General features: G+C 32.4%; 1 protein-coding gene across 3 annotated transcripts; it reads right to left on the bottom strand.

The window, feature by feature from the left end:
- On the bottom strand, positions 1-26,068 carry LOC123541488 (uncharacterized). 3 transcript variants are annotated; one of them, XM_053526531.1, is made up of 11 exons: positions 25,896-26,068; positions 21,116-21,295; positions 20,654-20,853; positions 18,092-18,145; positions 14,514-14,537; positions 13,409-13,510; positions 12,886-12,972; positions 8,483-8,545; positions 6,809-7,363; positions 5,893-6,119; positions 1-4,934 (listed from the first exon to the last, which is right to left on the bottom strand). In XM_053526531.1, the coding sequence occupies exons 3-11, from the start codon at positions 20,847-20,849 to the stop codon at positions 3,996-3,998; spliced, it is 2,247 nt and encodes a 748-aa protein (XP_053382506.1). In that variant the 5' UTR covers positions 20,850-20,853; positions 21,116-21,295; positions 25,896-26,068; the 3' UTR covers positions 1-3,995. The 3 variants fall into 3 exon arrangements, with proteins under 3 accessions (XP_053382506.1, XP_053382505.1, XP_053382507.1); XM_053526530.1 differs by lacking the exon at positions 21,116-21,295; XM_053526532.1 differs by lacking the exons at positions 12,886-12,972; positions 21,116-21,295.
- Between the last annotated feature and the right edge of the window lie 757 nt (positions 26,069-26,825).

Genomic DNA, 26,825 nt, shown 5'->3' with positions numbered 1-26,825 from the left:
AAAGATCCAGCATTTATATTCTGTTCAATACAACACAGTCTAAACAAGAAGAAAGTTCACAAATAAATAATCCTTTTTCGTTACTTCTTTATGTACCTTTAGCCTTTAGGAAAAATATATCGAAAATGATGTATTTCACATAAACTTTAAACTATGCAGTTAGTTAACATATCAGAATTCATAATGCATAATTGAGAAAAGTTGCCTAGAACAAATTGTGACAATAAAGTAGCAGTGTATGGAATTGGAATCTTGGATGCTGATTAAGAACGATTTGGCGATTATTTCTTACAAACTAGTGAAAAAGTCCTTGTACAATAATATTCAAGTACTATTCCCCCTAGAAATCCAAAATGATATATCAATTTAATCAAAATGAACAATATTCAAAATTGATCATTAATTAAAGTAAACACTTATATAGAGCAACCAAGAAAACAGTTGTAAATAATCTGAAAAGTACATTCAGTGGAATAAATGAAATATTGATGAAACTTGAAAATTCCTAAAAATAAGAAATAGAGGCACCAATTTCTAAATTGTGTCGTAGATACGTTCATCTTCCGGTAATTAGGTTTGTGCATACAAAAAAAAAAACAACAGGCAAACATATTTTATGCACACAATTATTCTTGAGTTGGTTTCTATATTAACTACGATTTCTTCAGATGGTAATGTTAAAGTAACCTAAGTGCATGCAGATATAATATTCATATTACATATCTACAGCAATTTTTAAAAATGTTTACCTATTATCTATGGTTGGCTAAAAAAGTGAGCAACGAAAATAATGGAAGAACAAATACTTTGACAAATTACCTGCAATGAACTGAAAGCACAAGTGAAAAACCTAACACGAGTCCCTGTTTAAAGTGTCATGTGCTGGTGGCCCGTCACCCAAATGTTAGCAGGTGAATGAATGTATGAGTGGCGAGTGAAATGAGTGGACATTAAAATGATAGATTGAAAGAATGAATGAATACATGATTGTAATCAAACTGTGGCTTACAAAGTGGAATATCTATATATATTTTAATATCTGACAAGACAAGACGAAACAGCAAAAAATGAAAATAAAAGAAACGAAATAAAACTTGTACCACATATTTGTAACAACCTACATAGAATGTGGATTATAATATTCATCATTTCACTTCATTATTTTAAAAGTGGTTCATATGTATTACATATTTTTATATATTTATCTTGACTTTTCAGGGGTATTTAGCTGCAAATAGGGTAACACAAAGGACCATGGTCATCAAATGTAACCTTATTTAAGACAGACAAATCGTAAACTGTTTAAAATAATATATGCGAGTAACTTTAAAAATCCACAGCAATTTACAACATAAATAAATTTCATAACAGTTTTCGTTACATTAAAAATATTCTATGGGGTCTCACATTAGGATTATATCTAGACGACCAATTATAACCTATTTGAGAGCAATCAAGAGTGGCAAAATGCAGTATATGTTTGTTCACCTCATAAATCTTTACTAACTTCTTTCAGCATAATTTTTGGTATGGGTTTGGTAAGCTTATAATAAAGAATTTTATGTATTTTCGGCTCTTGAATAGTCTTGGATTTTGAATACTTATCATTTGTAAAAACATCAAATGAGTTGTGTTATAGCTAAAAAAAAGTGTAGCTGACTCATAGCTGCAAGTGATTAAAGAATGGCATTACATAAAGGAATGAAACGAAATCAGTATCATTGCGGGAAATAACACTGCCATGTCAAAGTTACTCCCGTTCAAATTGTAAGTGCTGTCAAGATCATATAAATGTTAGATCAAGGCAAACATAATAAGTAAAATATTTAATTTCCCTTAAGAATATAGTTATAATATTAAAAAGGTTTTAGGTATGTTTCAAATTAAAAAAAAAATATATTCATTTGATATGCTTGTGCTCTGCTGAACAATCGACAAACTCTTTATATTATCCGTTTCATCATTGCCTTTTTAGGCATTTGTACATATATTTTCTTTTCATTTCTGGTACTTTTCAGGAATTACACAAGTAGTATAGCCTGCTTGATTTCTTGCTAAATCGATCTAATAAGACAACGTGTTACAAACATCAATAAGTATTAAAAGCATCGTCCTAAAACGTTTGTAAGTTATGTGTGATTTCTGTGTTTATGTGCAAACTACAAACATGTATTTATATCTAAACAATTCAGTTAAAATCTTATAAATATCTGATATGACATTATTCAAAGATTCATACAAAGATATGATGACATTTTTCACAATGAAAAATTAAATGGATGAAAATATATTGAATCAGAGAGTATAAGTTTAATTAGATGAAATTAAAACTTAGTCAAAATCAATGTTAAATATTTAGGCAACATTTTTCCCATGTCTAAACGTTTATATACTTCCTTTTAATGAGTGATGTGTTGTGATGACAAATGATAAATGACAAATGATAACAAGACGAATATAATATTTAAAAGTCATACCTCTCCAGAAAAATACAGGTACGTAAACGGTACAATAAAGCAGTTAAAAGTAAAAATGTATTATAAGAATACAACATAGGACACTTGTGTATGCAAATTAACAATACATTTGTATGTACAAATATAGCAATCATGATATGAAATCAATGAACAAAATGTTTCATTTTGATGGACAATAAATTTATAAAATTATAATGGTATAGGTATGTTTCAAATCAAAAAGATATTGTTATGCTTATTTTCCCCTAAAACATTAAACTCCGCCCAATCATGTTCATCGACATTCGCAAATGCATAGCAGCAATCATTTCATCAAAGCTTCATGTATATTTTTGATTGCAAGTCTAGAAGTTTGCACATTCTGTTAAATACTTTAGGATTGTTCACGTACCCACACAAACCACTTTACACACTGTTTTTCATATCATTTTCAATTTGGTTGTTTTACGGAAAATGTGAATGTCATGACTTACATTTACAAATATGATACAATTGCCAATACACGATATTTCTTAGCATTTCATACCTACTATCAGTTGTTCAGTATATGGTCGAACACACAAATTAAATTTAATATGACTGACAAATAGTTCAGCTTTTTACAGAATGTTTTCAATATTATGTAATAATTAATAAACAGTTCTAGATTTCTCGAAGTTCTTGTTTGTGCGTTATTCAAAAGAAAAATAAGTACAAATTTTCATATTATAGTGCTCGAAGTTTAGCAGTTAGATATAGAATAATTAATATCCAGCCTAGAACAAAAGCAAGTTAAGTTTTTTTTCTGCCAAGAACAAAATGTATAAAACCCATATTTGACTTGCCTTGGTGTTGTGTTAGAAAATCATTAGACACGCTATTGCATTGCTTCTAAATATTTGCAGTTTCAATGCACTAACGAAAATAGCGGATTTACATATTAGCCTTTACATGTCTTTTTGTGCATTAAGTCTTCTCAGTTTGCTCCGTTGTCGTTTTTTTTTTTCTCATTTCTGGATGATATGAGGTTATTCACCAATTACACAAGTACTATACCCGGCTTAATTTCTTTCCTAACCGATTTAAATAAAAACGACAGCATGTTACATACACCCAAGAATTCAAGTATTGTCTACAAACATAAGCGTGTAATGTGTGATTACAATGTTCACGTGCGAACTAAATTAAAATCTGGTATAACATAAAACAATTTTAAGTAAATATGTATTATAAGAATACACCATAGTACACTTTAGCATTCAAGTTTTTCAATACATGCGTATGTACAAATATTGCGATCATAATAACAGATAAGGTAGTATTCATTAAACATGCAGATGTGAATTTATCACGGTGCTCTCCTTTTATGAGAGAGTAACACACACAGGATGCATACAAGTATTTGTTAAAAAGAACGCAGTTTTATTACGTTCGTACATGAGACACATTACTGCTTAACCTTAGAAATATATTCATATAAACATTAAATTATACTTGTTAGCGACACCGTACAAGTCAAGACAAGAAATCAGCTATATTTTAGCACATGTCGATATTTTCTCCAATTTCACCAGCTATGTATTCCAGGCCTTCCTTTATCTTTACCGTCTGATATTTTCCTTTTTCGCCTTGAACCGCCCCCATAACCATTGAAATTAACTGCACCTTGTCTCCGTAGTTGTCTGGATCATCTGCACATACCATTGCTCCACTATCCCCTTCTTTACAGAATGTTTTTCCCTTCGTATCTTCGATCATTAAAAGATGTTTGTCTGATTCATTCACCGGAACTATGTCTGACATTGAAACGATACCACGACCAAGCCCTGTTGCATTTCCCCAAATATATACTGGTAAGCGGATCATTTGTTTCCGATCAAATGCACAAAGTCTTCCTTTCACCAGTCTATTTTCATCTGTTCTATACCTGGTGTCACAAGCGTGCTCGTCCTTTTCGCTTATTGACGCAAAAGCCATGTCGATACATATTTTCGGATATACGACCGATTGCGTTGGCCTCTCATGTTCGTTCGATGCTCCGGCTCGTTCATAAATGATATCGTTAGATTCGTTTTGAGCTTCAAAAAGCTCTTTCATGATATCACCTGTCAAGTATTTTGAACCATTCTTTATATACAGTTTTTTGTCTATACTTTTTATAGCCAAATGTCTCGATATAACTGCCACCAAATTATTGTTTTCTGTCAAACGGCCAAACCCAGTCAATGTTGCTTTTTTTATTCCTTTCTCTGTCATTGCGTTTACAACAACCTCTGATCCAGATACAGGAGTGGAATATACGTTGACATGAGAAGAAACAATACGAAACTTACTTATGCAAAGCTCAGACATTGTTTTTTCAATGTCCATTTTTAGCCTTTCATCTGGGTGTTTTTCGTCCACAAAAATGTACAGCGTGTCCAGGTTATATCCGCAGTGATCAATAGATTGACTTGTTTCCTTCAAGGCATCGATTACCTTACAATAAAAAAGGGTCAACAAAGGTATGAATCAAATGCCACAATTCACCCTAAAATTATCATGTAAAATTGGAGTATATATAGGAATCTAAGACGGCAGAGCGTTTTGAAAATTCAGCATTATTTTCAATGAGGATAAATGACAAGTGACATATTCTAAGTACATGATACGTTTAGACCGTTCTATATTCTATAACTAAATAGCAGGAATTTGCGAGATCGTACGTACCCATTGATTAAATTACTATTGTTTTCACATTATAATACATTTAGGAAAGTTATTTTATAACTATCCGTAAACTCAATTTACATTGGCATTGAAGAGTGTATAATTTACTTTGTTACAATTTTCAATGTTATAAATCGCTTACATAGGGGAAAGGTATGACAACTATTATGTATCTTAAATATAGTAAATATAGTATAGTGGTATATGATTAAAACAACTATATATGTTTATCTTAACGCTAACCTTTTGAATATCTAAAAAAAATAAGTAAAAATAAAGCCATTCTATGGATAATTAAATGCCTACGGAATCAACTTGATATGATGTTGCTGATGAGGAGAAACAAGTAGTTTAAGTTTGGTTGACGTTGACTGATTAAGCGTTAAATTACACAAAACATGTTTCCCAAAATTTTGTCTGTCAAAAGTAACGACTTAAAATAACTAATTCAAATTTGAAAAGCACCCATTTGTATTTTCATTAGAACATTAATACCTATTTTTGTTTTGTTTTTCTAAGAAGTATGAAATCTGATTTTGTAAAATCAACTAGAATAATAATAAATATATGTTTTAGGTTAGTCTTTCTCCCCTACTTAATTAAAACTCTCTAAGTGTAGGACATGTTCTCCAGACCGCGTTTGAATTAAATTTGACATAAAAAATTATAAACTACTACGTGATACATAACGCCTCTGCAAGGTAAACTGTTAGTATATTATACGCACCATTTGATCTACCTTCGTTTCTATGTCTGTGCATAATTGTGGTTTCTGGTCTTCCGGCACTTTACTTCTTTTGACCAAACCCGTGATGTCTGCTTGTAGACGTTTAATTTCTTCTATAGTTCTCTCAAAGCACTTGCAACACCCTTTGTCACTTAAACATGAGCACGGCATGATGATACTTTTCTGGAGGTTTCCAGTTTTATGCTGGTTTTCAATGTCACACCGAACTAAATTTATAAATGATATTAAATCATTTGAATCATATCATTTTTATGCTTGAACGAAACTTTGCCGAGTTATTTATTAACAACTATAAATAACCGTCAATTGAAGAATGACAGCGTTAATGATTTAATAATTGTACATAATTTCATATCTTTATAACGGACAACTATGCATAGGTTTATGGTATTTATATGAGCATAGTCATAACAATTCAGCCATCTACAAATTCAATGCTTTATAATCTGGGCTCATAAGACTTCTTCAATGTATCAGTGGTATTTTCTATAACGTGTTTATTATATGCAAAGCCAGATACAACACAATATAAGAATGTTTAAACTGTCTATTTTTATAGACCGTTACTACATAAAGACATTTTCATAATAAACGAAACAAAACTAGAAAATGCTAACGTTGCTAACACAATGAAATGACATCAAATACAATACATATCATAGTTTGGTCGCGATTGTCGAGAATGTTGTAAAAAGCAAACAAATAATCCCTACATATAATGTTTTACAATAATGGAGATTATTATTCGTACTATTTGATTCCCTGTAAATGTAACATATAATTAGCACATTAATGACCTTATTTAGTAGAAACGTTCTTACGTATTGCTTATCTGCTATCAAACCATTTATCTTATTTAGAATTTTATGATTGTACATTTTATGCTAAGTTTTACCTTTATCCAGATCTTTATATACTTTTTCCATCTGACGAAGGATGTCACGTTCTAGCATTTCACAGATTTTAACGTTTACTTTTTCTTTAAGACATACTTGTATGCCACTTGCTATATTGTTTTCGAAACCTGCCATGTCGTCTTTATCCTCGGCGAGCAGAAGCAATGAAGCCGCGGGTTCTTGCTCTTCAACTCCAAACCTTTCTATAGCTACCACTGTACTATCTGCGGGGCATACACTGTAGAGCTGAGAAAGTTCTTTTCCAAAGTGTGTCGACATTTGTTGTGTTCTGCAAGTTTCATGAGCTCTTAAAACCAAGTTCGCGGGACGCAGAGATACTGTCTTTTTAAATGGTTCAAATACATAAAGCAAAATGCCAGTTTGGGTATTTTTGTCAATGACAGGTTTCTGGTTTTGCAAAATTCTTCGTTTTAATTCTATATAGTCATCTTTTATAGTCGCTGCGTGCTTTTTTGTATACTGATACCTGGGATAACAAGAGTCAGGGACATCATATTTCGAAACTTTTTGTCTCCTTGTAATTGGTGCTTTGCCTGAAAAATATTTAAAACATACAGAACATAGTATGTTCCGATAAGATGTATGTCAAAGTTCTATATTTGCTGCGTACAAATCACTTTTGGGAAAAGTAAATATCTCAAAACTATATTGGTAATAAGTAATACTCTATCTAAAATCCACCTCACCTGGATGAAATTATATCTATGTTCAAGTAAATATTACAGTTCTAATACTTTTTAGTTTGTTGCCTTAAAATTATTGGGAAAAAATATACAAAAGGGCAGAAAACTTTATCAATATCAAGGGCAGATTTATTGTAATTTTTCTCTCAAAATGTTAACAATTCATGATTAAAACGATTGCAGAATAGAGAATTTTTGTATAAAAATCAGGCATTGTATCTACCTTGTTCAATTATCTTTCAATGTATTAAGTCATAATATTACCCTTTTGTGTCGTGAAAGTTCTTCCTTTATTCATAAAAAGTTGCCAAACATGTAGTTCACTTTATAATTGTCAAGGCAGAATTATGGTAGTTATATTATATATAGCCTTTCAATTCCTCTTCAAAATTAACACTAAGTTTCCTTCAGTAGATATAAGTCGTATTCTTAACTATCAATATGAAAATTAAAACACAACAATAAGAAAGGGATATAATTTTATATCAAAAGCAGTAAGAATCATGGGACTTGTTATGCCATTTTCCTACTGAACAACAGGTTTATGTAGATTCCAGTAAAATGCCTCCATTAGCTTCAGATCTATTTAATGAAAAACATTGAAAAAAAAATGAGTTCATACAGAACTTGACCTGAGGTGTGTATTACGTCATTATGAGACAACAATTTAATAAGATGCATAGATTTTTTCTAAAAGAAAGAGCACAATTGTTAGAGCTATTTAAGAAAAGCAATGATTTTGCCATATGAACGTACCATGAAAGTACAATACTTAGTTTGTCTCATTTTCATGTCTCATTATATATTCCCGACAGAGACTGCTGCGTTGGAAAAAGATCGATTTAAAGATAAGGCTCTTTATGGCGGTGCCATCAATATACTGATTTCACATTGGGTATGTTTTATACGACTTCTATTATTTATAAACAGTAAGAAATTTGAGGAAATTACTTTATATTAAATACAAACCTATTGAATCTGACTTCAGTTGTACATTTTTTCTGTCGTATGAAAATGGTAACTTGTCTCCTCCTGGTATAAATAAAATATAAAGTATAATGTTAGTGCTGAAACAATAAACTACCAGTAAGCAAGGCCTTAAAGCATGCAATGTTTCAGGGCAAATACGTTTCGGAGGACGACTAGTACAATGGCCTCTTATAAAATATTTGGCTGATAAACACAGTAACGTTAAACACAACCTCAATCAAAGCCTTGTTGCAGGCTTGATACCTTTAAGAATCACTAAGCTTTCGTTGCGAAGGCCAAACACGCCTTTAAGGTAACTTGACATGAACAACTAAGATGGCGTCACAAAATTAGGGTTGGTCACATTATTTACCCCTATAGACAATATGCTGCTATAGAGGTCTAAAGATGCATTTTAATCATTTAACACACACATAAACAATTGTAAAAAAATGCATTTAATTTATAAAATTATAAAATCAAATGTTCTGAAACTCACCATGAAAACTAGTCAATTTTTGTGCGCATTTTTGTCCTTCAGGACACATTCAAAGATATGAGGATATAAATTATTTTCTGTTTGGATACATAACTTTTCCGCAAAATGCGCATAAAAATTGACTAGTTTTAACTCTATTAAAAACGTATCACATAAATATTGGTTTCCAGTGTAGACCTTCTTCAACGGAAATTGATTTTATTTCCATTTACTAAAATTGAAGTAGCATTTTTGCTTCAACTTGAAACGGATCAAGGAACAAAAAAAACTTAAGTATTGTTAAATAAATGTTTCGTTTCATATTTCGTTATGGAAGTGATTTTCTTGGATATGATCAGGAATGTTTTATTTCTTATGAAGGTAAACATAGATTTATCAAGTGGGATTTAAATTAAACATATTTTGATAAATTCTTTTTGAGATCTCAACAAGTATTTAGTGTACTTGAACATGACTAAGACTAAGAATGATGTGAACCAGCATAGGTGCGAGATAGAGAAGTCAGATATTCTATAGGAAAATTTAAAGACATTTGCAGTATGCTAAATGTGTGGCATGCCTGTTTACATGACTTTCGACTTAAAGATGCCAATTTTCCAAGACTTCCAAGATTTAAAGCTGCCAATTTAATTTAGAACTAGATGTTAGTTTTTATCTGTGTTTAGTTGGAAATACACTAAACTGGGACTAAATTGCATTTGTGAGATGTTTAGTGAGTCCACTTGTGCGTTAAAAGAATGCTAATACACAAAATGCATTCATTCCTTATAGTAACAACTTTACTTAGCGTAAGTGGTTTGCATTTCCATGAGTACAAAAAAAAAACTAAATAAATATCAGTGTATCGATCTTTTCAACACCTAAATAGAACAGCCAAAAATACCCGCCAAAATTAAATTGGTTTTTGCTTAAAAAGATACAGTTCCAGCTTTTTTTTGAAATATCCTTTAATCTAGGAGAAACTATTATAGATAGTCGTGTAGATTTAACTTGATCATTTCCGTCGGAAAAGATAGTTTAAGAGGTAATTAAATGTTGTTTTTGTTTAGATCTTTGTGTCCAATTTTAAAATGCTTATTGTTGATTTTTATCTTGAAAATGACAACAGATTATGCGTACAATCTCGAAAAGTGTCACCCTTGATATCATTTTACGACTATTATGTGTTAGAATATACAAGCATTCTTTCATTTCGAAAAACGAGACCCATTATAATTGATAAACTTTGAGATCATGAATCTTATTAGGGATGATTAGGGAGCATACGCGCTGCAGCCAGACAGGTTTTGAAAGAGGAGACATTTAAGAAATAAAGCTCGGCTTTCGGAGATGAATGAAACCATGACAGATGAATATTGCATAAACAATCGGGTTTTATCCAAGGAACATTTTTATGAAAACCTTTAAAATCTGACCAGTAGTCTAGGAGGTAGTAGAATGTAGATATTATATTTTTCTATCATTCGGACCGGTGGTCATATTATTTGATGAATCCAATGATTTTACTACCTTTGTATAAGACCACTTTAAGATTTTCATAACAACATTTAAAGACCGGGCAAGCAGTTATGACAAGACTAACCGGTGATGTAATGAATTCATTCCTGATTTTAACGTCGGATCATTTTTCTTCCTGTTTATGTTCACCAAACGATAAATGCATATTTGAAATTATTATATAAACACGCCCCCCTGGTGACCAGGGTTTGTTATGAATAAATGAAAATGTTCAACTAAGGGACATTTTTGTAAAGTTATTTAGATATCGGAACAGCAGCTCAGAAGGTAATGTCGTATTAACCTTTCTATTTTTTCTCTGGCGCCCCACTTGAATGAAACCGTTTTATTGTTCTGGAAGAAAAGAATGTTCGTGAATCACCAATGTAAACTTTCACTAACTCCCACCAAATGGTATTTCATGTGAAGCCGTTCGAAGAAAGGTGTCGAGGGACGGACGCGGATGCACAATGGTTGGTGTTATCACATTAGCTTACCCTGAGAACTTAGGGAGTTACAAAGATTGAAATGAAAATGTGTATATTTACCAAACTTTTTTTCACCTGAGAGCGTTAAATTTCGCGTTTTCAGGAGTCATGTAAAGTCCTTGGCTCAAGGGTTTTGCCTGTACAGATTACTACTGGCACACATATTTGCACTGAGAACAACTCGCGATGATTTTATATAAAGTCGCAATTACTTATAAGCAAAATTCCCTCGGCAAATGACGAGGAAATTCTAAGAAGGTTTTGCAAATTGCAGGGAATTTGCGGAAATCAACGCGAAGTCCATAAACATTTTGCAGGTGATATACAATCTACAATGTCGGATGTTAGTTACCATTGCAAGAGTTTGATTCAACTTAAACTGTTTTCAATATAATGTAAATTGAATGCTTATAACATGACGTATTGCATAGCAAAAAGTATATACATTCACATAAGGTAGTGACCGTAACGCACGATAAATTGCACTTACACAATTCACCGCCGTCTTTCTCCTCAACATTTTAATAGATATTAGGGCTTGTCATTGAGAATGTGAATAATTTTGTCCTCAACATAGGAAAGGGTATTATACATGCAGAAGGCATAATAGTTGTTGGGTACTAAGAAATATGGCATTGTCGAGGCACCGAACATTTTTTGTTAATACACCTGCGGTTGTAGTAGTAATTAACGGTTTATTTTACCAATTACCAGTATTAATGTATTTGTTAAGCTATGGTTCACACTAATCGCTCGTGAGGTTTGGTGAAATTTAGCCTAAAAGTAGAGTAAAACCTTAAAATATGACAAATCAAGGGTCATAACTCTGATGAAAGTCACTGAATCGGGATATGCCAATGATATGTATAACCAAGCTTAGCACTGATATTTCCTGCAAGGTTTTGTGAAATATTGCCTATTACAAAAGAGAAGGGGCTAAAACATCATAAATTTTACAAATCAAAGAAATAACTCTGCTGAAAAAAATCGAACCGGAACATACTCGCGATATATTCAATAAAGCCTGGCAATGATCTCATTTGTGAATAGAAAAAGGCGGAAACTGCAGGGGTCGCTGAACACGACAAAAATGAAAATGTTGCAGGCTCGGTTTGATTGAGTCCTTTCATGGACGTTAGTGGAAATGCATGCCACCGTCTACGCACTCTAGCCCCGATTTTTGCAGAACTCGACATTTACACATGTTACAAGTACGAAAAATCAATTTAGACATCTGCAAATGGCGGTAATCATGGTCAATTCAAAGATAACTGGAATTTAGAAAAGAGAGCTTAAGTTACGGAGCCTGCATATCACAGAAACTGCCAAAAGACAAAATAAGAAAGCAGACACCATATCCCAGACGTGATTATACAATACCCAAAGCTGTGTAAGCGGAGTATTTGAACTGCCCCAGCCGAAATGTTCAAGCTAAATGACTAAAAAGTACACATAACACACCATAAATGACGTGCTGAACGATCTGAGAAGATTGAAATATAACAGCACTGATTAGAGTACTTATCCTGCTGCTCTCGGAGCAGTTGTCCGGGTAAGGTAAAATATAATAAATAAAGGGTCATTTCTTAACTGAAACTCATTAAAACGGACCGTGTCAACAATAAGCACAATGAGGCTTGCACTGATCATTTCTGCCAGGTCTGATGGAAATCCACACATTAATATAGGAGAAATGACCAAATCATCATACAAATGAAGAATGAAGGACCAACTATCCATTTAAATCGGTATTAGATTAAATCTGATTTGTAATATCTAGAGATATATGATAAACTGAAATTTGAAATTGTATAATCTATAAGGACACCTTGTCTATTTTTAACTGTAACCACTTTCTTCAAATTGTTGTTTAAATTAGCTAAAAGAACATAAAGTCATATGCAACAAATAAGTTTTACCATCTTGTAGTGAAGGGAAGTTTCCTCGACATAATATGGTGTTTTCAAGAGACCTGTCATACAAACGTTCGGAAGCTTTTCTATGATCTTCAAACAAAAAGACAAGAGTCAAAAGTTAAAAGCGCCCTGCATCGTTTGATGTATATATATATCTAGATATTTGTAAGGTTTATAAATTATGTGTAGTTTTCAATGTAAACCCACTCCCGATTCATATAAGGTAATTTTAATTATCTTAATACAGAATGAATAAATAATTACGTTTTTAACCGTTTTAACATTGATCAGTTTTAAAAATATTTATTGCAGTGAAAAGCAATTAATATTCAGACATTCAAAAAGTAATATTTTGTCTTGGGTTTAGAGTCATACCTATACAATATAGACCATACCGCGGCTTTTCCAGCTTTTGATAATGGAGAAACATCCCAGGTGCACTTTCGAACATTATTACAGACAAGGGCACATAGTCCCAAGCTATGTGTTTACGTCAGTTAAAAAAAAAAACAACATTTATCTTTACCAGCTTCTGCAAAGCGTCTTTCAGATCGTATATTCTGCTGCTGAATTTCTAAATGTTGGAACCGTTCTTCTTCCCTCCGTCGAAATAGAGTTTTGAGGGCTTCTGATATAAAAACAATTGAAAAAAAAAACATTAAATATATATACACAACCTGAGAAGGATATAAATTGTTATCGCCAACTTATGCTTTAAGTAAAATGAACATTTGAGGGAATACATATCTGGCGAAAATGTTGCATGCGTTGACTCAGAAAAGCAAACACGTGAATATCGTCTCTCCATATCTGGAATAAGAACAATATTTTAAACCACTTGTATATGGATTCATTTATTCTGACTGATAATATGCAAATAAAAGGCTGACATTGGCATTTCAATATCAGAAAATAGTTAAGTTAATTTAAGATCATGAAGAAAATGCTGTTAGAAGATTCAAGTTTAAGACTGAACCGTTTAATATTTACCTTTTTTCCCCCTTCCGGTGTAAATCATTATCAGTGTTTTTAGTATCAATTGTCTTTATTCGGCAATTAATGACAATAACTATCGACAGTATTGACCATGCTTATAACAAATTACATAGAAGAAATTCAGGATGGTCGGTATCTTAGCAAAGTATACCAAAAAACATATATTTCTATTTCTCACATTTTCAGTAAAAAAACCGTAAATGTCAAATGTTTCAGTTAAATAAGAAAAGATAAAAAGAAACAAAATTGTTTTAAATCTAGGTATAGTTGTAGTTAAAATCTTCACGCACACTGCAAACTCAAGGTCAAACCTTTAACTTGTCATTGTAATACTCTTAGTACTTAATGATTAACATGGTTTATGTACATGAATGTTATTTATATGCTTCAGAAGCAAACGGAAGTAAGATATTTTTGTTAAAAAAGAAATTGTACACGTATAAAAATCTATAATTGTCAGCAAATTCTAATTCATTATAATTATGTAAACCATTGTCTGGTAAAATAACAAACAATGTTAATGGAAGAATTACTATAATCTAGTCTGAAATTCGTACAAATGTCATAAGCAATACTGCCCTATTTATCTTTGACTAATAAAATGATATTTCAATAGTAAAACAGCATTTTCTTACCTTCGAATACATTTCGTAGACGTCCTGAAATATGTAAAACTTGCACTATAAGCCGAGAAAACAGAACATATCAACAACATATCAACTTTTTGTTTCTCTCAGATATTTGTATAATTGCAAAGACCTATGCTTTGCTAAATGTTTAAAAGGAATGTGGTTACCGCTTGTTATGTATAGGTCATTTTATCCTGAGGCAAATTATTGTTCACTAACCTTGTTTTAAGACATCCTGTATCTACTATAAAATTATACTTTATTCCAGAATGTTCTACTACAATTCTGATAAACAATGTGTAACAATTATTTTTAGAAAAGATTGTCCTTGATTTTTCGAGAATGTTCTTTTTATTCTTAGTGTTACATGAACGTTCTGGAACATTCCGTGATATATTAAATAGGCTACTGTCTGACAAAAGCCCGGAACCTAAATAAGAACCATACTTGTCAAGTCTCACGCACTGAGCGTGAGAATCACGCATTCAGGACAGAAATCACGCTCTCACGCCCTGGTTTCAATTTCTCACGCTAGTGCGCAAATTTAGATAAAAAATATCTTCAACTATTATTTTCAACTCGATCAACACTCTTTCAAGTTCCCACTAATAACGAGAAAAAAAGATACTGTGACGTCACCCGCTCCATCTGTCTTTGCCTAGTGTATTACGCAAGATTGCAAGATTATCTGCATGATGATGCAGCTTCACGTGACCATATATAAATATGTCTAAAAATAGCAATATCAGCTGCAAACATTGCTATTTTTACACATATTATTAAGGGGAATCCTAGCCCGTGTTTACACATTTCGGTCGTAAACACTGGAGCTGGCTGTAAAAAAGTTTTAAAGCCTTTTGAAATGTTCGTGCTAAAACTGGTCTCGGAAAAAAAATTCATTTTAAATTGTCTTTTAGTTGTAGATTTTAATATTTTGTTTTCGGCAAAAATTCATAGAGTATTAGAGATGAACCGATTGATCGATAATAGGACGAAAGGCGGGAATTTATAAAGCTGTTTACAACACGATATCGGCGGGTAATATATTTCTTGTCAATGTCATTTTTGGTCATTTTTTTCACGAAAATCAACGAGAACGCACCGTTAGCGTATGGGGGGCTTCGCCCCCCCCCCCCCCCCCCCCGGGGCAACCGCCCCTTGGAACCCCTTCTCACGCTTAGACTCATGAAACCCTTGACAGCTCTGAAGAACCTACAGTATAAAACTAAGATTACTGATATTGATGAAACTTTCCTGCATTTCTTAATAAACACATTTGTACCAGTTTGGATATTTAACATCTTGAAGGATTACTTGAAGGATTTACTAAAATTTCTGGATTTTAAAAGTTATCATTGAGGACAGGAATTATAATGTTTGGATATTAAACTGTGCGAAACATTGTGGAATTTATTCTGATTGGATTTAAATTTGACACGGACAGGATTTGGACTATCTGTACGTATAAGATTGGATTTTACGGCTCTTTGAAATGTTCAAAGATATTTGTATTGTTACTTAAATTTAAGAATAAAATTTTGTTATTGTTAATAGTTGCTGGTCTGTCTTTCTGTTAGTTTTATTTACTGTAACAAGAAATTGTTACCCTGTGACGTAATACTCTTAATTAAGGTAGTAGTATTTTGTGTGCATAAACCAGCAAAAACCTTATACAAAGAATATCTAACGTTGTTTTTTTTTTACACACTGAGACTAGGGCTCCACGTTTGTCTGTTACTCATTGTCACTTGTAAAAATTCTTGCATAAGATTGTTATGAATAACGTACAAATGCTAAAAAATAGACATGAGTATAAATGATTAATAGAATCAATGACCTTTAGTTTCATGCTTCCTGTAAGCTTTGATGAGGAATATCTAGATTCAAGGCAAGAAAATTTAACGAATATTGGAGAACTGCAGAAAGAATTCAATAGTCCGTGGTTGACAAATCATGTTATACAGTTGTGGCATGTTTAAAAAAAATAATAATAATTATAATAATAATAAAGACTTTATTAACCGCCTCGGTAGCCTAGTGGTAGAGCGTCCGATTCGAGTGCGGGAGGTCGTGGGTTCGATCCCCGGCCGCGTCATACCAAAGACGTAAAAAAATGGTACTGGCAGCTTCCTCGCTTGGCGCTCAGCATTAAATGGATATTGCTAGGACTGGTCAGCCCGGTGTCAGTATAATGTGACTGGGTGAGGTATCATGCCACGTGTCTACGGCGTGATATTCCAATGAGGCAGCACTATAAAGTTGGGCATTGTGCTCACTGCTACAAGTAGACACTGTCGTTTATATGAATGAAAATTTTTTGAAAAAAGACGTTAAACCCGAACACACTCACACACACACACACACACACACACACAAAGACTTTAACGAGACAGCATACTTGCCGAAGCAATCTTCCTCAACATAATAACATAATACATTTTACATATTTACAAAATGAACTAAGAACAAAACAGATACATTATACATAATCAACAGTACAGAACAATCTCTGTATGGGCCTCAACATAATAACATAATACATTTAATATATGTACAACATAAACACATAATAAAGGAGATACAGTTTACATATTCAACAGTACAAAACAAAAACGGTTTATCTTAATTGTCAGTTTGTCCAAAAAAGGAAACTGCCATTGGATATATCTTCTTTTGAATTCTGTACCAGATGCAGAAGATCTTACATGTTAAGGAATGTCATTCCACAGTTTTGGTCTTGAATAATTTAGTGATTTCCTGAAAAATTCTAAATTTGGTTTCGGAATATAAAGAAATTGTTGCTGTGATGACCTGAGTTTGTTATTATTAACATATTTGAATTTATTCTTTAAGTAGTCTGGACAATTTTGAGATTCTGTTTGCAATACTTTATAGACTGTAACAGCTTTTTTATAGTCAACTCTTTCCGGAAATGCCAATAGAGTACCTTGGAGAGTTCAATTGAAGGCCTGTCAAATGGTTCTACTAGTAAAATTCTCACAGCCCTTTTCTGAAATTTGATCAGATCATTTTGCATTCTGAGCTACAGTTTCCGCAAATTGTGCTACAGTAATCCAGATGAGGTAAAATATGGGTATTGTAGAATAATTTGAGGGAGTATTAATTCAAACAGAACTTAATTCTTAGCAAAAGATACAGTAATGAATTGCACTTTTTTAGTATTTTGTCAATTTGAGTTTTCCAATTTAAATTTTGGTCAACTTGTACTCCAAGAAATTTTTCTTATTGAACAGTTTCAAGTGTCTGTTGGTTTAATGTAAATTCAGGGGAGTTGTTATGAATATTTTTGGATACGTCAAACATTTGCTACACCCATAGAAGTTACTGTTACCAAATTATTGTTATATAATAATTGCTCTTTAAGAAATAGACAGTTAAGAAAGGAAATTTAAACATTTCAAAATGTATATGTAAATGGTCGAATTTTTAAGACTCAAAAGAATAACATGTATTTTAATTTGTTTACTCTAGTTATAACATAATACTGTATGTTTTTTAATGTGAATGATGAAATTATGAACATTACTGTAACAAATTGACAAATAGAATTTAAAGGGCAATACTTGAGATATCATCATATCCTGTGTCTTTGTAAGTTTCCGGCAATACTGTAGATTCTGAAAAAAAATTAATTTACATGAAAATCATTTTTGTCTTTCTGTATTTAAAAACATCCATGCACACATTTTATACACATTCATGAAATGCGGCAAATATATAGTTCGAATCTCAATAATTCGAGATATCTACCCATATACCAAATCAATACTTATGGGTCCAATATTCGAAAACGCCTACCATGGAGTAAGCCAAATTAGCTTTTTAATTTGAAATGATAAGACTAACGTCATGTTTTCAAAGTTTTTGTATTAGTGTCCATTTCGACGAAGAAGGGTGTATTGTGTTTCGCATGCTGGACGGTTCGCCCGCTGGTAACCATTTGCTTTTTGTTCACGGTCTAGTCAATGGTTCAGCCTGTCCAAAACTTATGATCCTTATTTGTAGACAGTTGATGAATGTCATAAAAAGGCAATGCTAGACCTTGGTACTGTTTATATTTTTATATATTAACTTTTACTTGTGTTATTTAGAGCAATAATAATGTCTGTTTCTAATCATATCTTTCGTTTAACATTTGTCTTTAATAAAGCACAAACATTATGATAAAACATTACGCTTCAAGCGTAGACTTTCAATATTTTTGCATATAGAACGGAAATACACGAACGAATAAATGTTCATAGATGTGCCATATTAGTAACTGAAAAAAGTAATATTCACTAAATATTCGTCAACTAATTTTGGCTATGCAATCTGGGACATTTAGCCTTTAAGTTAAAGATAATCATATATAAACAAGTGAATGAAGTATTTCCATGTAATACAAAGTCCCCTACTGGAAGGTACCTAATTTTCACTACTGCAAAATAGCATAATGAACTGATATCTGTCAATGTAATGAACTGGTATATGTCAATAATGTATCAACAATATGGTACTACAGTATATAATCAATATGTTATAACAAAACACTTGGATTAAAATGTGCATATACAAAAATCTACAGTTGTTGATTGTTTCATAACATCTATAAATATGAACAAGCATGCTAAATACTTATATGTCAGCTGAATCTCCGTGTGATGTATGGCAAGAACGTCAGGTAAATTAATGAAAAGTTATAAGAAAAATGCTAAACTGAACACAGTGTTAGAACAATCACTAATCTTTTTTGAAAATTATGATTATGTAGTCCATTCTTTGTCGACATATCTGAACTTAAAGTCACTAAATACCTATGTTACCATTTATAATACCGGAAATGGTGTTGTTTTGTTGGCGTAACAAGCTACGAACAGCGAATATGCATTTTCTGCCGACGCCTGCCCGGTATTTTGTCATAATGATCTGTACAACGTTAAGATAGATCCAACGGGCAACGTAGTAGGTATACTAACAATGGCCACCATGATGAATATATTTGTACCATTGTTATGTGTTGTTGTTAACCGTTTGCCAAGGAATTCACTCTCATAAACAGCAAAAAAAATGTTTCCTACCTTAATGAATTCCCTTTATAGCTACAAAAGTATATGGTTCTTTACATTTAAATACACTAAGTATGCATGTTCAAATCGCATGAAGCCCTCTTGTCAAATCAATACTTTTTTGTTCCATGCTAAAATTTAAAATCGATGCGATGAAGTTTCGGTTGTTGATGGTAATTTACGACATAGGTATTAGAGACATTAATGCCCTGTGCGATTATAGATCAATTGGCCTCAAAATGAATAAAGATTTTCGGGCCGCATTATGCACAGCTTCGAGTATAAACCTATAATCGCACAGGGCAATCAAGTATTAATCTCTTCATAATATCATAATTATATGTATCTTTTTAGTTTTGCCTTGTGGTTGGCAGTTTTTGATACAAAGTAAAAGAGTTTGGTAAATCAATCACCAGATTTACTTTGTGACAAAAATTACACAAAAGTACAATGTTTCTATTATAATATATTTCCAGCTTAAAATGCTGCTGCTTTAATTATCATCTGTATGGTGCTCATGACAAATTCTCCGAAAGAATTGACCCACATTATTCTCAAATTAACACTGCCTTTTTTGCTGCGATAGTGAAGAAGGTGTAGTTTGGTTGAAAAGCTTATGAGTAAGCTTAATGTACGGCATAACATTTTCCTTAGGCATAAGCAGTAGTGTTGTTTTAGTCTAGAGAGAGAACTTTCATCTGCGAAAAGAAGTGTAACACAAACTGGGGACTCGAAAATATTAATGAAAGTGAGTGAAAGGACTGAGCACCGATCTCCATGGCATGCCTGTTTGTAATGTTTGCCCTAAAATATTTTTTCTTACCTGAAGGCATGTACTTTTTCGACTTTAGAAACAGAGACTATTTAACCATATAAAGTATATTTTTAGTAAATGCTTAATTATTTAAATACGTCGTGTTGATTTTAATGTAGACGACTTCTCACACAGGTTTTGCTTGACCAAATACCTTTAGGCATAAACATGTTAATTTAAAACATCATTTACTGTAACGTATGATACAACTACGTGCGATAAAATATTAACATCAATAAATGATACCGGTATAATATACATACCTTGTAGTCCTGTTATGGGCCCTGGATTCGACTCTATTCCAGCTATAAGGAGTAAAATTCCTACGAAAAGCATAGACCCGACAGTTTTCAGCCCATCATCGGAACTGCTGTAAACACGTTTAGTTAAAACCGAACTGCCAGAAATACCATTGAAACATCCAATTCTGCACCGATATGTTGAAATATCTACACCCATGGTTCTAAAAGCATACGATATAAATACGTCAGAAAATAGTTAAAAATTACATATATTATGAATTGTGTTCTTAAATAAAATGCACAGTATAATTCTATGCACTTATGTGTTATCTAAATTGATCATCTTCATATTAAATTGTTTTCTTTCTTTTACAAATCGGTGTTGTTCAGACGGAAAAAAACAGCTTGTGTTAGTAATATGTTACTTGGTTTACTATAACTTACGACAAATCAAGTTTATGTCATAACTTATTAAACACCTACGGATTTTCGGTCTATAATACAGCTTGTATTTCACAAATGAACACAAAACCCTGTATTCATCTCCCGATGGATACGAAAAATATATGCAGTGGTTGGACTACTTGTATTGGTTTTGTCCATTCGTCAAAACTTCACGAGTTTCCAGCTTATTTGTAAAAAAATATTTTAGTCCATTTTGGCCTGCAAAAAAAATCATTTGAAGAGGTACATTTAATATGTATTTACCAAAAGTACAATTAAAGCAATTCCTTGATCCTGCTCTCGTGAATTTTGCCTTACTGAATAACACTTGGCGCAAGCGCCTCATGAGATCCTACTTGGCAATATCCATTCGGGCCGAATACAACATTGTTGATCAAAGTACTGTTATAAAAACGTCTCCGTGGTGATGTGAGTCTACATAATAATTTACAATTTGTCAGCATGGAGGCTAATTATGTAATAAATAATATTTTAATTTATAAAAGGGTACAATTAATATTTGTACAGATATTCAAATGGGGACAATAAATTAAGCTACTGTACAAAGATATGTATTATAATATGTAGCTGTAGTTTCGAATGCTCAGTGGAGAGATAAGAGTGTTTAATTATGTACTGTCTTAACACCTGCTATGTTCCAAAGTTGTAGGACAGTGACGATAAAAGCTACACCCACCACCTAATAATGTTATGATAACAAACGGCTCGATATGTTTTGACATACACAAGACAACCGTTTGAAATGTAGAACACAACCACGTAGAATAATAGTAAATTTGAATCGACTGTCTTTGAAAAGTAATGATATCACTCGCACGCCCCCTGCAGATGGCTTCAGTGGAATTCTATTACAAATGTATATAATTTCGACTCTACATGTATGATCCAAATGACTAGAAAACATATCACCACCAAATATGGGTAATGAATTGAGATAAAGACTAGTTTCTTTCAAATAAGACTAGCAAAACACCAAGCACGCGACCCTACTTCTACCGATCGAAAAATATTACTATATAATGAAATTTGGATCAAAATCATTCTTTAATTAAGAAATGATAAATATGTCCCTATATTCATCAGTTAATAAGATATGGACAGTGCTCGAGTGTTTTAATCATTCGCATCAAAATGACTGTCCATACCTTAAGACACTACAGATAATAAACATGTTATTCTGCGTTTTTTCTCTGTGTGGCTCAATTTTCAAATTATATTCCTAATCAACAGCTACTTGTTAAACAGGTCTCGTATTTGCGACACTGTTGATGTTTTTAATAAAATGAGTAAACGGTTATTAGACACTTTTCTAATCATATTATGCTGATAATGTAGTCAGGCCGAATTTTGTCTAACTAAATATTTCATTGCATAATCGACGGCTAAGCAAGACTGAAAACAAATGGAGATAAAATGTATTGTATGCGTAATAGATTTAACGCGGAGATAAAATGTTATATATGCGTAATGATTTAACGCGTTTTTTTGTGGACTTTTCAAGTTCTCATAAGTCAATTCGTCGAGAGAGCTCTAATTTCGTTATGGTTATACATACAGCAGAGCCTCTCTTTTGACATTTCTTAGCATTTTAAAGGCAACTTTTAGTATAGCAGCACAAGCTCTAACGTAGTCACCATATCCATATATTTGTCTTCAATCTAATTTTATAACCTTTATACGGTTATACATACCCTCTTCATCATTGAAATGGGTATTTCAGTACAGTTAAAAAAAATTCTCTTGTCAAAACTCGGTGTCAAGGCTTCCTCAAGCAAGGAATAGTGTATGAAATGCGTTAAACTTTTGGGCATATGGGATTCAAAAAAGTTAAGGTAAATATATAATATACTGTCAATTATTATGTGGTCTATCTGAGCCATTTCTGTCTGCGCCCTGAAGCTTCAGCTGGACAGACGAACTAAAGTGCTATGCGATAAAGTATTGTACATGGTTAATGTGTCCTTCTGTCCCCTTGCAATTCTCAAGAATAGACTTTTAAAACACTTTTTCACACTGATCTAATGCGTTTATGTAGGAATTTTTAATTTTACTATCCTTTGCCACAACAGTATTTAAGGAACCGACACAGCTTGTGAATAGTCTGTATGAATTAGCGAAACACTATATTTTTGAAAAGCAAACGCATTTTTAGTTATTGTAGAATATATTAACATATATTTAATACCATCTTGTAATGTGTCTATATATCCGAAAAAATACAAAGAAATTGCCTTTGATGGCATTTTTGTTAATGCTTGACAACCATGTTCACTGAATGTTAACATAATAATATGAAAAGTTTCAGGTGGGGCGGGGGGGGGGGGCGGGGGAAGGCTGTCGCCGTCTAAGAGTCATAGTAAGGTCACTTGGTCAAAGGTCAATAGGTGTATTTTTGTTATTCGCCATGTTTTGCTACTTTGTAATATAAACTTGCATTTTTTCAGTGATAATTATGAATAAGAAAAGTAAATCAAATAACGTCGTGTAGATTTAATAAATTTGAGACTGGCAAAATTCAAAAACACTACAGTTATTTCTTTATATTGAGCTAAAACTTTTCGTTTTTAGGCTAACAATTTTACAAAGGCTGATTTGTCGTCTGTATAAACATCACAGGGCGAAAATATCTATAAGTGTATTTTATCAAAACTAGTAAAGTAAAACTTCATTTGCTCGAACTAAGATAATTCGCTCACTACCCTTGGCTCGAACTCATCGTCAGGTCCCGTCGCAATATCTATATAATGTATAGTTTTCATTGTCTCATACTACTGATATCTCGAACAAATTTTGTTTCTCCCGTCGAGTTCCAGTGAACAAAGTTCGACTGTAATAACTGTTGACTAATCTAAAGATATCCTTCGGAAACGTAGAACGCAATAACGTGAAAAACAGAAAATTTGGTTTCATTAGGTCTGTTAGTAAGATAGTATGAAATGTGAAAATTCACTCAAGCATGATCTAAAATGTCCTATGCTGTCAATAAAATCTCTATTCCAGTGATTTACGCATGTGCTGCAGTAATTTCAGGAATGTATGGGCGTTAAGAAATACTATCTATGTACAAATACTCAAGCGATATCAAAATTTAAAAATAGATATTAGATAACTGCAAATGTTCTGTATAGTACTTTCGGATTCCATTAGCATAAAAATGATACTCTTAGCTAAAATCATTGTTTCGCACATTGACAACTGGTAACTGCTCTTCACGTGTTTTAACATCTATAATTTTGTAACTAATTGTTTATGCTTGTTCTATGGATATCAATATGATATGACTTCAATAATGCTTAATAACTAACTATAAATTTAATGACTGTAAATGTAGGGGTAACGCATGTTTGTTTTCCTGTTATAACATCTTTAGAATTCCGATGGATTGATTGGTGTCAGAACCCGGTGTAGCGAACGTATCAATGTATCGCGAGAGAATCTACTGATGTTATAAAATGAAATAAATGTGCGCTAAGGCTATTGTAGCCTGAAACTTGTAAAATAAATATATTGTCCATTAAATTCAGTGCGGAATGCTAGAATGAACTAAAATGATTTCTTACCTATATATTAGAAATGAAAAAAAAACGTAATAATCACACTTCACAAGATATAGGCGTCCTAGCTTGTTATATTCAGTTGCAAATATTTGTTTATTATAAGTTCATTGCTTTTTAATTTTAAATTTCCTCTTCTTGCTCTTCTCATCCGGCAGGAAGTTATTTTTACGCATGGTATATCTTTTAGGTTATATCAAACCATAATACTCCTTCAATTTGATTAGTTGAACCATCATTTGACAGTATACATGAAAGTATCGGAAGGTATGACTTCAATAGTTCACTGAATAGATTCTATGATAGTGCTTAAAATGTGATTCTTAATTACAAGTACATAAAATATAACGATTAATGTCTGGTCAATAGCAAAACAAGATTTTTAAAGCAAATCAGAGAAATAGTGTATAGATCCTACATCTCTGTTCTGTTTCGTTCAGAACACGTACTGTGCACACGTATAATGGGACCGCCTTTAAAATAATCCTGTTTAACCATCACCGTGTGGACAAATCGACATAAATATATATTGTACTATGAGATATCACCAGTATTGAAATTATTTCTTTAGATGCTGGAGAAGCATTCTATATATGTAAATGTTACGTAAGTGAGATGAATAAAATTTCGTAAAAAGTGTTTATTTCTTTCATTATATAAATGTATGTAAGGGTGTGGGACCTGTGACAATTTTCGTTATGATAATTGGGGCGATTTTTATTAAAAAAGCAACAACAACAACAACAGTATTATGTTGTCTTTCGCATGATATATGGAGGTTTCCCATTGATGTTTCCACGACAAAAGTTAGAACACAGTAATAAAGAACATACAAAAAACCTTGATATACTGTAGTTACGAAGAAATATCTTAGGAGAGGTATTTTTATCTTTCTTTAATTAAAAATACTTTGTTTGTTTGTTTGTTTTTTAGTTTAGCGCCGTTTATCAACAGATTTTAGCCATATAACGGCGGTCAATTCACCTAACCAGTGTTTCTGGATTACCTACCATTACGAGCCTCCCCGCCCCCATGCAAGTAACTGCCGTCTTCTTTATAAGATTCAGAAGTGGAGTATGATATTAATCTTGACAATGTCTATTATCAAATCGTCATGGAGAACATACCCCTTGTCCGGGGATCGAATTTACGACCCCGCGATCCTTAGATCTCCGCTTTCCTTGTTGAGCTAAAAGTACTTGGTTGTATACATGATAGTTAAGTGATTTTAAACAGTATGTTACCTTTGTTGTTTTGTTTTTTTCACAATCCATCCAGAAATTTCCTTCGGTAATTACTTTTACTTGCACACGCCTGTAAAATTGAATTATTCTAAAGGTGATTCGCTTTGAGTGTGAAACTATTAAAACCCAAAACGAGACAGTGAAGAACAAAAGACTTATTTTTGACATTGGCGCAATGATCAGTTTTCACTGAAGTCATTAATGGAAGAAAGTAGTCGAATTGCATGTCCTTTGTTAGTTTAAAATACCGTGACAAATTGTCACTCAAATAAAAGAGTAAACCACCATTAAAGGGTTTCTGGTTCGGAATTTGAACTTTTCATTTGCTTTTAGATTATGGTGGAAATCCATTTCATTTTCGTGTAACTGAGACTAATTTATCTGATTTACCAATTGTCAACTTTAAATTTAGCAAGCCATAAAAGCATACATTATGACGAAATGTAAAAACTCACAAAAAAGTTAAAAACTAACACCTGCTGTTATCGCATTTAAAACAATTATCAAAAAATTTAAAACAATGCCATAAAGTCTTTAAAATACAGTAAGCAGTTCTGTTAAATACATAGGTGTGTTGCTAATAACTGAAGACCACAATTATTATAATAATTATTATATCATGACTCCATGAATAAATCACTGATTCATAATTTATGCTATTAGCCGGTTTATTATTCCACACAGGTTTAATATCTATTGTAAAAAATTGAGAGAAAAAGCCCCTAAGTTCATTTCTGATGTCATGTTTTAAAAGACACATTGAATGAGTTGCAAGTTGTCAAAACGACCTCGGGCAAGTAGTCGTTTAACTATTGAAAGGCAAGTCTTTAAATAAGTGCATACTTTAAAAATTTATGATAATTAAATTTTCACATTTTGTCAAAATTACATTTGCTGCCTAGTAAAGTTTTATCTTAAGTTACGATGCCC

This window comes from Mercenaria mercenaria, chromosome 16 (genome assembly GCF_021730395.1).
Source record: "Mercenaria mercenaria strain notata chromosome 16, MADL_Memer_1, whole genome shotgun sequence".
Classification (NCBI taxonomy): Eukaryota; Metazoa; Mollusca; class Bivalvia; order Venerida; family Veneridae; genus Mercenaria; species Mercenaria mercenaria.
The sequence above is the reverse complement of the archived record's forward strand: the minus strand, read 5'-3'. Positions and strand labels throughout refer to the sequence as shown.

Excerpts from the sequence above, each read along its gene's own strand:
- LOC123541488 (XM_053526531.1), bottom strand. The coding sequence starts at position 20,849 with ATGGGTGTAGATATTTCAACATATCGGTGCAGAATTGGATGTTTCAAT. Across the intron at positions 12,973-13,408 it reads AAGACGCTTTGCAGAAGCTG|ATCATAGAAAAGCTTCCGAA; the intron begins GTAAAGATAAAT and ends TTTTGTTTGAAG. Across the intron at positions 8,546-12,885 it reads CTTCCCTTCACTACAAGATG|GAGGAGACAAGTTACCATTT; the intron begins GTAAAACTTATT and ends TATTTATACCAG.